This window comes from Notechis scutatus, chromosome 4 (genome assembly GCF_049901735.1).
Source record: "Notechis scutatus isolate UNSWTSFEM ecotype Mainland chromosome 4, rNotScu1.2, whole genome shotgun sequence".
Taxonomy (NCBI): domain Eukaryota; kingdom Metazoa; phylum Chordata; class Lepidosauria; order Squamata; family Elapidae; genus Notechis; species Notechis scutatus.
The window spans coordinates 28,219,057-28,231,711 of NC_142012.1; the positions used below are offsets into that span (position 1 = coordinate 28,219,057).

Below are 12,655 nucleotides of genomic sequence, written 5' to 3' on the forward strand. Positions count from 1 at the left end.
GGGGGAAAAAGACAACTCAATAATATCTTAAGAAAAAAGTAGACTGAATTGTATCAGAGATATACAAGTGGAAGAAATTTGAGCAAATGGCACTGTTTTTTAAACTTTTGTTTAAGAGCTATACATATGCACATTTCCTCAGATGCTATGATAAATCTTTCTACAAACACCTTGCACTAAGAGAAGCACATTAATTTTATTTTTCTCATGAAAGTATCTTATATTGATAAACAATTTTGTCTCTTTGCAAAGTGATGTCATTTGATTTAACTACATTGAAAAATTGCCATAAAATCAAGACTTTCCCACTGATGAGCCAAATATTTTTGCTACCTTGTACAAATATGCATAGGCAAGGGTAATTATAGTTGATTCTGTTTTAAACTGTAGCAGTCTAGAAGAACAACATATAGTAAACCCATTTTGTTAGCCCCGGTATTTTTATATGTCATATAAAAATATTTTTTATCAGAAAGTATAGAAATCTGTACTTTCCCTAAATCTTGTTTAATTTCTGTTATCAAGAATACAAGTACTTGGCATAATGATGGCTTTTCAAATATGATACCTGCAACTTTTCTACCCCATGATATCTGCAACTTTCATTTAAATAAAAATAAATATTCAAATAATTGCCATGACTACAAAATTAGAGATGTGTTCTAGCTCAGGGGTCGCCAACCTTTTGGATCTCAGGGACCACCAATCTCATCATTTCAAATCCCATGGACCACTAACATTAATTTTGACTGATGGTGTCTTGCTGACATTGGTGGGAAAGTTGGTCCCATATTCCAGAGCTGCTGTAGTCACAGGACTGGCCCTTTGGTCATCCCGGAGCAGCTGCTCCAGTCCATGGCAGGCCGGTGCACCCGGGTGGAGGAGCAGCTGCTCTGGGATGATCAAAGGGCTAGTTCTGTGACTACTGCAGCTCTGGAATATGGGACCAACTTTCCCACCAACATCAGCAAGCCACCCCAGGGCAGATTTCCGTCCCCTGCCATTGGTCTTACCTTCCAGTTCCAGCTCACATGGCTCTACTCAAGGTAAGGTTTGCACTCAGCCAAAGGGTGGAGGCCAGCAGGTGGGCAGGGCATGTGGGTGGCGCAGGCTTGTGTTCCTGTGCAACCTGGATTAATTGCTTTGGGGGGAGTGCTTTGGAGGAGGAACATTTCTCTGTAGACCACAAAAATTTTCTCACGGACCACCAGTGGTCCCCGGCCCACTGATTGGTGACCATTGTTCTAGCTAATAATTTATTTCTTACCAAACAATTAGAAGCAGTTCAGAAAAAGAGCTATGCTCCTCAAGAAATACAAATAGGCTCCCACTATAAAAAAATAGTCTCCCACTATAACCAATTATAGCAACTAAAAACATTTCAACCCCAAGTCTATTGTTGTTGTCTATGCTTCCAACTTATTTTTCCAGGTATTACCAGTAGTATGTATATTGGACACATCATTTTAAAAGATAAATTTCATCCTTTCCTTTTGTTTTTAAATTTACTTAGCGTATGTCAGATCATACATGGACTTGCAATATATATTAACATTTCACCTAGATTTAAAAAACACAATAAAATATGAATGTTAAAAAGCCCTTATAAATGGAAGAACACAGACATTGACATCTCCTAAACTCCCCTGAAGATGCTACCCAACCTGGTAATGAAACCTTCGAAAACCAACCCACAAGCTCATAGAATGACCCTTCACACTCAATTTTAAAAAGCTGTATAATCAGATACCTCACATATCTGTGGAGATCCCAGTCACACTGAGGGGAGGATACTAGGCCCCATTTATACAGTGAGTCCCAGCAGACACCATGCATGTGCAGAGCCTATTCAGGATTGTCCATAGCTGGCATGGTAGTTCAGAACCTGATACGTAGGTTCATTTATGTGTGTTCCTATGTCTGGACATTCAGCAGCCCATTTGGTCTTCCATTGGGAATCAATGTTAAAGTTGTTGAGCAGATGTTGTGCTAGTGCCAGTGAGGACTTCCTGGATTTGAGCCTTGTTTTTAAACAAGTTTACCTTTATAGTTTCCACTAAAATCTCTAGTTTCCCCAATCTCTTGTGGAATTCACTATCAAAGAAATACTTGACAATGACTATACAAAAGGAAAATGGTGTTTCCTATCTTTGCTAATAAAGCTACTGATGTACTGAACATTCCCATTGCTCTTACCATTTCTCCCTTAGATGATTGATTGACTGATTGATTGATTGATTGATCAATTTCCATAGCCTACCATTTCAACCAGGTGACTCTATTCAAGCAATATTTTTACCAACCCTTTTAAGAATGAGATTTAACAACAAAAAAGCGAAGCAGCTAGAAAGACAGAACTGCATAGAATATCAAGAGAATAAATTGTACAGTTTGACTAACACTGAAAACCTAAAGTTTCTAGTGCTAATAAAACCCTCTCAAAGTTTCCTACTAATCACTGCATTAGTATATATAATTCATTATCATAAATGGCATTATGCTTCCCCCCCAAAGGTAAATAGATAATTTTGATAGTTATCATCACATGCCAAATAATAGTTATGAGGAGAATATTAGAGTGGAGATTTCAAGTTTTCTATCAGGTGCCAGAAAGAAGGAAGAGCCCTTAAAGTTCTTCTTGAAATTATAACAATTTGCCTCACTGTTCATTCTAAAGTTACAATTAAATAATGGGACGTATCTAGGCAATATCCTTGCTCACCGTTCTATGCATTCCTTTACCACTGCAAAATTACCATCACCAATCACCTTTCCCACTTTGTACTTTTCAAGAATGGTAGATGTCTCAGAGTACTTGTTTCCATTTATACCTTCAAGATACAGAAAGGTAAATGTTAGAGAAAATACAAACAAATGCTATAAAATATACATAAACAAATGGAAATAAAATGAATCCAAAATGGAAGAAAAAGGTTAAATAAGGCTCATCCAAGCTGATATTATTGCAATTTCAGAAGGGAATCTCTCAAAATATGTTTCTATGCTGCATTTTCTCAAAGGCTGTGTAACTCTTTTACAGAAAATGACAGTAGATTTGAATAAAATAATGTACCGAAACAATGGGGTCTCTCCAGTTTTTTCCCAATAACTTTATTAACATTTTAAATAAGACATGTAAATACAAGAAGTAATAGTTAGAAGAAAAAGAAGAAATAAAGACAGGAAAGATAAAGCCAAAAGTAAAAAAAAAAAAAAAAAAGGAAATAATGAAAATATAAAGGAGTAATTTCTGATTATCTTTTGCAGCAGTTATAATTTTTAAATGTAGATTAACCTTACTCTATATTTTTCTATATTCTATTTTTTTCCTAATCATCAAATCCATATATCATAAATTCATTTTTTTCTATTTCATGCAAAAAGTTGATGAGTGGTTTGCAGGCAGCATTAAACTTAGTTAATATATTTTCTTTGATCAAAGATGTTCTAAAATGAAAGAGATTGTGTTGCTTTGCTTTGCTCGGATTTACAGCCCCTTCATATTTGCAAAGGCCACAAGAAGCTTCTTCTGCACATGTGAAGCAGCTGCACCGAAGTTACTTCCATTCTTGCTAAAGAAATGTTATCTTAGTACTTTGCAGCATGACTTGCTAAAATCTTGAAGCCTATGAAACTGGAGAAATATGTGAGGATATTCCCACATCACAAAAGCCAGAGAAGGCTGTGATCCACAGCCTTTTTAAAGAATTATGCCTTCCAGATCGTATTTAGAGAAATTGCTCTTTGCTGCACTGTCTTTTGTATTTTAGGATATTACCAATCTTCTCACTGAAGCTGGAGTGTTCTCCAGCACTTCCTAAAGCCAAGAGTACCTCCTTAGAAACTGTTGGCTTTGCAAACGACAGAGGCCAAAGAAAGCTTGAAGACTACAGGAAGTGTTTCATTGCAACAAATAAAGAGAATTAAGTGACTTTTAGAGCACAATTTTCTTAAATAAGTTCAAACTAAGTTGCATTGCTCAATCTTATTTTCTAAAATATTCCAAATAGAGTCAGGTTGGTGCAGTGGTTAAGGCATCAGGCTAGAAACCAGGAGAGCACGTTCTAGTTCTGTCTCAGACTTGAAGCAAGCTAGATAATCTTGGGCTACTCACTCTCTCTCAAGTCCTAGGAAGAAGACAAGGATACGCTACTTCGGAAATCTTGCCAAGAGGACTGCAGGGACTTGTCTAGGCAGTCGCCAGGAATCAACACTGACTCGAAAATACACACACACACACACACACACACACAGACACTCACACACACAGATTTAATTTGCATACTGTGATTCTCTTGTAGTCTTCATTAATTCAAAGCCCTTCCGAAGTGTTAGGGATAAAAATACAGTATATCTGAACATCCCCTGGGATGGAAAGGGATGTTGTAATGCAATACAAAATAGATAGATAGAAGAACTTTATTTTCATTGTACAAGAAAAATCAAAATAAATTTAAATGTTTGCTAATAAAAGAACATGTAGATTTTTTATTTTATAAAAGTGGAAATGTAGCCCAATTCAGTCTTTGCCTAAACTTTGCTGAATGTTAATATTATACCTACCTGTTGTATTTTATTGAACAGAAACAATAAAGGATCATGTTAATATTTATATGAACATTTATTTTCTTTAAAGGGACTGCAGGGTCATAAAAAGGGATTTTTATACACTTAATAAAGTATATAAATAAATGTCTTATGCAAAAGTTTATGTATGGTTACAGGACATAGTTTTAGCCTCCAAATAACTTTTTCTTTGCCCACCCATTTACCATATTTATTCTTTTTATAGACTGTGTGTGTGAGAAGGAGAGTGTGTGTGTGCACGGGTATAAGGTAATTTATTTATTTATTAATCAGATTTGTATGGTCAACGACCTCAAAGTAAGGTGAAGCAGCATACAACAAGCAGAAAAAGAAGAAATATAGAAAAATAAAAATCACATTAAAAAGCTCAATCCTATAAATACACAAAACTTAGGCATAGAGAAGTCACCTTAGCAATGTACCCATCTAAGCATCTCTCTGGTTCCCTGAGACCACCAGGCCTGCTAACATAACCGGGTCCCGTGGACCTTCCAGAATATCAAAAGATTAGAGGTAATCTAATTTGGGGTAAAGAATGTTCCATAAGTCAGGTACCACAGCAGAGAAGTCACCTATCCAGGAACCCACCAAATAGCAATAGCACTTAGACTTATATACCGCTTCACAGTACTTTACAGCCCTCTCTAAGCATATTGCCCCCAACAATCTGGGTCCTCATTTTACCGACTCAGAAGGATGGAAGGCTGAGCCAATCTTGAGCCCGTGAGATGTAGATCCATAGCTGGTGGTACCCACTGCATAACTTCTTTGCCAGATTTAATGGGGCAGGGCTCATGTAATCAGGGAGAGGCAGTCCTCAGATAGCCCAATCCCATGCCGTTAAGTAACACCTCTACACTAGTGAGTAAAAACAGGTTATCTATAACAGGAGGACTCTAATTACAGTATTATAAATCACTGTTGTTGCCAGCCATCTTTAATTTATATATACATCAGATTATAATTACATTTAATTAAAGTTAGGCAATAGCATTTAATATTTCTAGATTATAATATCACTTACATGGATATTTATCTTAAAAATGACCTGAAATTACCACTAACATGCCCGATTGGATTCTTACCTTCGGGACTCAGGGAAGGAGATATTTCAGGCACACCATTTACATTAGAAGAAGATTCACAAGGAGGGAGAATCTGTCAGTAGATAAAATAACTAATGCTATGGCAATAACATACATCAAAATCATACTGCAAAAACAAATTGAAATATTCAATATGTATTAAATATTAATAACTGTTATTTAATATTTCTGAACTACAGTTTCAGTCATCCATCAAATGTCAAATAAGATTTTATTGGCATTCTCTAACAGTCTTTATATCTGTTAATACACGAGTCTAGCTTAGTTTCTTAGGATCAGATAAATTTGCTACATACATACTGTTGACTGTAGGTGGCAATCCCATTTTTTCTTAAAGCATTATCATATACTTTTATCAATAAACATACTTAATCCTTTAGGCTTCTTGAACAGGTAACCCTGAAAATCAATGGGACTTAAAAAACTAATTAACTAATCTAAATTTCACTTGTTGCAATGGGTCCATTTTGAGTATTTCGGGACCCAAACAATAAGCTATATTTTTACAAGATGATTTTAACAGAAAAGAAACAGAACCAGAAAAGACTAATAGAGTCATAGTCTTGGAAAGACTCTTTAAGTCTAATCCAAATGAAGGTTGGATGTTGGTCTAATTTGGTTATAGCCAAGAAATCAATCTGCCATGCCAGCTATTGAACTACTCTTATTGTAAAGGATTAATATTCAATTGGAATCTGGGTTTTAAATCTAAAACTTAATAATAAATTTAAATCTAATAATAATTTATAATTATGGCATCAGCATTCCAGATGTAAATAAATATCATCAATGCCACCTAATATTTTTATGAAACAGATGAAATTACATAAAATATACCTTGAGTCCCCGAAAACTTCCAGGACTTGTTGGTGAGGAACTAGATGATTTTGTTGATTTAGGAGTAGAAATCTGGCTGCTGGGGGCTCCACTGACTTGTAAAAAAGAAGAGAAATGAACATGTTATGCAGTAAAGTCAAAGCTGGAGTTCTAGTAAAGAAGTGATGGTTTCAGTTTATCTATATTAACTGTCTGGAAATACCTCTCTGGTATTGAACCACACTTTGACAATTATAGTAAGTTCAACAAGATATGCTAATCAAGGAGCTGTTAAATCCCGTTCCTAATGCTTGTGGGTTGTTGTTTTTTTCCAAAGAACTCTTTGTTTATTTTTTCTTTGTTTTCAATGGTTCAACTTTTTGTTCTCACAAAGAAATCTCTTTTCCTTAGATATCCTTAGGAGTTGATAAGAAATTCTTCCTTGGTATGTCAATTCAAGCATCAGCACAATCTTTTCTTTCCATTTACATAGTCCTCAATTTACAACAATTCATTTAGTGACTGTTCACAGTTACAACGGCACTGAAAAAAAGTGCCTTATGACCAGTTTTCATAGTTATGACCTTGGTGGCATCCCCAGGAACATGTGATCAAAATTCAGATGCTTTCTTAATGCATTTCTTTGAAAATGTATATCTTTGCATTATAATTATCTTTATGCTTTTCTTTTCTTTTTTCTTGTTATTGACTGAAAAACAATAAAAATAAAATTTAAAAATCAAACAAATCCATTTGGGTGTGGATGGCATACACATTTGTAAATAAAACAAATGCACAAATAATACACCCTTTATTAACTGGATTTCCTAAGCTTTTTTGTAATGCTTCATCAGACTCTTACCATGTACCAACAATAGCTTATTTATAAGGTGTCTGAACATAGCAACCACACTCCCAACGATATAATTTATGCTTTAGTGTTTTCATCAGTTCCCAGAGAGAAGAAAATGCTTTTGGACCCACACTGTTTTCAACTATAGTTCAGTTGCTTTTTTTAATGAGTCTGTCAACTAGATATTTAGTTTCCATGGAAATCCTTGCAACAACTTAGATTTGAATTCTGTAAAGAATATCTATAATGGGCAACAGAACATTCATTTAACAGGTGTTTTGTGAATATCTGCAAGGATGAATATGCCAAATGAGATTTAAAATAAATAAATAAAAATACATACACAAATAAATGTCTTTAATATTTTCAACCATCATGCATGCAGAGAATCTAGCCTTCTTTCTCTGAATTAACAGCATTACATTTCACAATGATTAAAAACAGGTTTCCCCACCTTGGCATTTTTCAGATCTGCACACAACACACAGAATACTCAGACAGAATGTGAGGTAACTGGGAATTTGGAGAGCTACAGTCTACACACAACTAGAAAATTCATTTTATTTTTAGACCAAATTTGCAAGTCTATGTACTTTCTTCTAAGCACCTCTATCTTTATCAAGCAAGTTGCAGACTGTACAAGTTCTCTGTATCTATTGGGTTCATAAAATAAAACAATAAGTAGTTTACTCTCTTTGCATTTACAAAGAGCCAGAATTGAATTTTTAACTTTCCTAATCATCAGTCAGTTTTAGGAGTCTGGAACAGAGCCAATTGGCTGCGTTCAGTAGCGTAACTCCAAACAGCATAAAATATAAATTGTCAAAAGGAAAATCTTCTGAAAAACATCCTTACAATTGGCTTCAAACAGGTGTGAATGATGAATCCACACAATATAAAAGCCATATTGCAATGGAAGACAAGGGAAAAACAATCAGGGGATCGCGAGATACCAAAACAACAACAACCACCCCAAAAGACACTAATATGTATGATGAATATTTTTTCCTCTTATTTGAAGTGTAGAGTTTTCATATTGTTCTGAAAGTTGCTTATGCATAATACTTCAAATCTTGGAATCATATCACTCAATGGCAGAAACCAGAAACTGGAAACCATTTCATGGAATACCAAGTTCATGTTTAACAATTCTTCAGGTTAACATAAATAAGAACTATGTAAGTGAAGATGAAATTGGCCATGCTTTATCCTAACCTAGAAAGGAAGGAAAACTTTCCTTTTCTGTAGTTGATATTAAAATGTAAATCAGACTATTAACTTTTCACAAGGCTAATAAATACTTTTACAGACTAGCATCTTTCACAAGTTGATTTACAAAACTATACTGTATTTACAAAAGTCTATTTATAAACCTATATTGTATACTGTAAGCAAAACAGTTAATTCGCTGCATTCATCAAGACCTTGGAAGCCACTATAGTTACTCATATCAACTGATAAGATCTACAAATCTCTAACACTAATTAACAGGACTTTCATTTCTGACATACTTTTCTACATAAGCAAATTATAAAATATGCTTTATGTTAATATGATATATGCGACTATTTTCCAAGGCCTTACAGAAAAGGGGAGTAAGTCCATCAAGTCTTAAGTCTTGCTAATTATAAAATGTATAATGTAAAGATAAAGGAATAGATCAACAGACAGAAAAAGTAAAATTAAAAACGTAGGAGAAAAGATGGTGATATGAAGCCATAGCATGAATGGCTCACCTGGGGATTTTGCTGAAGAGCATGTACTGGAGTAGTGACCACCCCTCTTTACTGTACTCATTCAATTGATAAAAAAGAAAAAGAAGAAAGGTTATTTATAGGCAAGAGAAAACGACACAGAGAGAGAAGGGGAAAATTCAACTAGTTGTTTTCTAGCAAAGATATGATAAACTTAAATATATTACCACAGACATCACTTAAACTGACATAAAAACTCACTAAACTATTGCAAAAAAAAGAGCAGGGATGCAAAATGTTTTAAATCTGAATTATTTCAAGTTGAAAGTAGTCGATTACAATTGTGAAACAGAAACTTTCAAGCATTTTCAAAGTGCTTCAAGCACAACCATATTATGGGAAAGGTAAGGAAGTTAGTTTGAGATTAAGTTAAAAGCATGAATTTAACAGAGCATACATACTTTCTGAGGAACAAATTTAATTACTATCTGTTTAATTTTATTGTCATACAATACTGATGCTACATTGTCAAGCACATTACATTATTTATCACCTTGCTCCTTACACTTGAACTGCAGAGTGCATATGATACTTTTTATATTTGTCTTGCTTGTTACCTGAGAACTGCCCTAAGTCAGCCACCAACTTCTTAAAACATACTATAATCATGGTAGTCTTGGGTTTACATTCCCCACAACTTCTGACATTGGGAAGCTGTTGCATGCACATTGTTCCCCACAACTACATTCAAAGTCAAAATGTCTGTAAGTAATATATTGATTATCTGAACCTACTATTCAGTTTCTGTTGAAGTCTAGTTAGGACAAAATCACCCATAGTTGCCCAAATTGGTGACTTCTTTCAGAAAAGAGTCAGAGAGAGTGTGACTGTTGATTCTGATTCATTTCATCAGTATTTGACCACCATTTCCAATTGATGAAGTGGCTTGCTCTATAATGGTCACTTTCTTACTTGAAGGGGCAATCTTAATAAATACTATTTTGTATCCTGACAAGGTATATATCCTAGCAGTAGTCTGTTGTACAAACCACATTTTTGCTTTATATGAAACTACTGGCGTTGGTTATTATAGGTTCTGAAGCTGGGTATTGCCAATGAGCCATGGTGGCACAGTGGTTAGAGTGCAGTACTGTAGGCTACTTCTGCTGACTGCCAGCTGCCTGCAATTTGGCAGTTGAAATCTCACCAGGATCAAGACTCAGACTTCCACCCTTCCAAGGTGGGGTAAAATGAGGACTCAGATTTAGGGGAGCAATATGCTGAGTCTGTAAACTGTTTAGAGAGAGCTGTAAATCACTGTAAAGCAGTATATAAGTCTAAGTGCTATTGCTAATATAGAGATTTATTAATTATATTTTATGCCACTTCATTGTTAAATGAGTTATGATGGTTTAGCTTTAAAAACCACTTACATAAAACAATCATAATAATTCATTAGTAAACTATAACATTACTATTAAAATATGAACCTCATAATCAAAGTAATTACTATGTATTCTGGATGACAAAAAAAAATGTTTGGACACGTAAGTTTTAGCAGCTTTTTTGGAAGTCAGAATGGGGGGGGGGTACCCTGAGGATTTCTATTTAGCACGGGAATATTCCAGAAAGTTAGTGTCATGACAGACAATAACAGATTTCTTCCTCTTCGTTGAATGTCCAGTGAGAAGTAACTTTCAGTATACATACCTGGTACACTGCTTATGGCATTTAGTTTGAAGTAAATAGTTCTATACCTATCTGGATTCAAAACCACATAAGACTTTATAGATCAAAAAAATATCAGATTTTATATTGAGCCCTGTTTGATTTTATGCAATGGTTCTTGCTTGCCAAAAGGCACTCTGCACCAACTGCAGCTTCTCAGCAGTCTTTAAAGGCTGTCCTATCTAGAGCACATTGCAATAACTTGTGTAGAAGAGGTCAGTAACGTGAGTTCTACCAGAAAGGCTTGTTTCTCCAGGAATGGTCAAAACTGGCACAACGGCTCATTCTAATTATAATCTCCCCCTGCCTATATTTCTTCTATTCACATTCTCCAGGCCTCAGGTCAAGACTTCTACTGTATCAATGGCTGATACCAAGGTACAGGTGAATAATAATAATAATAACTGCAGAAAATCACAAAAATATAAAGACCTGTATATAGAAGTAGAATGACTATGGCAAAACAAAGGTAATACTAATCGGTGCCCTGTGTGCAATTCTAAAACATCTAGAGGACTACTTAAACATCATCAGAATTGACAAAATCACCATCAGTCAATTGCAAAAGGTAGCTTTCAGGTAGATCTCATGTTACAACTAGTTGCTTAAGGACCATTCAAAGTTACGATGGACTCAGAAAAAGTTACTTATGACCCACGCTTGAAATTACAACTGCCACACCACCCCTGTGGTCACATGAATGATTTATAGGCTCTTGGCAACCAGCTCACATTTATAGAATAACAGAGGTGGGAGGGTTCTTGGAAGTCTTCTAGTCCAACCCCTGCTCAAGCAGGAATCCTGCTTCTTCTTAAAAATCTCCAGTGTTGGGAGTACCCATAACTTCTGAAGGCAACTCATTCCACTGATCAATTGTAAATTTCTCATTAGTTCTAGGTTGGTTCTCTCCTTGATTGGTTTCCATCAATTGCTTCTTGCTCTGCCTCAAGGTACTTTGGAGATTAGGTTGACCCCCTCTTCTTTGTGGCAGCCCCTTAGATATTGGAACACTACTAGTGGCAGTGTCCCAGAATAACATGGTTATATTTTGCAAAGTTTTTGCTGTGGAGAGCCCATTGGATAAGCTGGATTTGGACTTATGATCATTTAACAACCATGTGATTCATCTAAAAACCGAAGTTAATTATTTCACATCCATTGTAAAAATGGAGTTAAAATTGTGTCTGGTCATGTGGTAAGTCAACTTCTGACCACAATGACTTATAAGCAAAATTCCAGGCTCAGTTGTGGTGGTAAGTCAGCGTTACTTGTACTTGGAACTGTTTACATCTTGCAGCAATACCTTTACACCATGAAAGAACATCATTTGCTGACACCAGATCCTTGGGAAGGACTCAGTAACGAGTTAAAAATGCCAAATCAGTTTGAATATCTGGCAGACTCTGTGACCTACCATAAATTAAACTTATATGCTGCCCAAATCCCAGCAATTCTGAGGGGTTTACCAATTGTTAAAAACCTTTAAAAACAAGGCATACATAATTAATATAAAACAGCACATGCTAATTACTTAAAAACCAACCACCATCATGTACTAACACAGCATAGCCTGCCAGACCATCCACCATGAAATTTCCAACTATTTTTCATTCTTCTCAGTTACCAGCATCCCTGGCTTTTTCCCTGGTCTCCCACCCCATTTTGTCTCTCCATGTACCAAAACACTTTTAAAAAGCATGTTTGGGGTCAGGCATTGGCCACATAAAAGAGTTGTTCGATGCATGGAACAATATGTGCGTGTAATATTTGGCATATCCTTTGCTCAGATTTTTAGTGGTTTAAAGGTTGTAAGTTGCTTTGCGGGAACTTGGTAGAGCACTTGGTTCTTAAATGCCTTCACATGTTCCTTG

At 35.4% G+C, this 12,655-nt stretch overlaps 1 protein-coding gene across 7 annotated transcripts in view; it reads right to left on the reverse strand.

Moving 5' to 3' along the window:
- DCLK2 (doublecortin like kinase 2) overlaps window positions 1–12,655 on the reverse strand; it is a 78,629-nt gene that overhangs the window by 44,011 nt on the left and 21,963 nt on the right. For 4 of the 7 annotated variants that reach the window (XR_015749208.1, XM_087963041.1, XM_087963043.1 and 1 more), the window contains exons 5-8: window positions 9,099–9,149; window positions 6,531–6,625; window positions 5,673–5,745; window positions 2,723–2,831 (exon numbers count right to left, since the gene is read on the reverse strand). Coding sequence is in view for 5 of the 7 variants with exons in the window: in XM_087963041.1 (XP_087819167.1) it covers window positions 2,723–2,831; window positions 5,673–5,745; window positions 6,531–6,625; window positions 9,099–9,149 (328 nt within the window). In the remaining 2 variants the exon portion in view is untranslated. The remainder of the gene's footprint in view (window positions 1–2,722; window positions 2,832–5,672; window positions 5,746–6,530; window positions 6,626–9,098; window positions 9,150–12,655) is intronic. The other 3 variants (XR_015749210.1, XM_087963044.1, XM_026668764.2) reach the window with 1 other exon arrangement.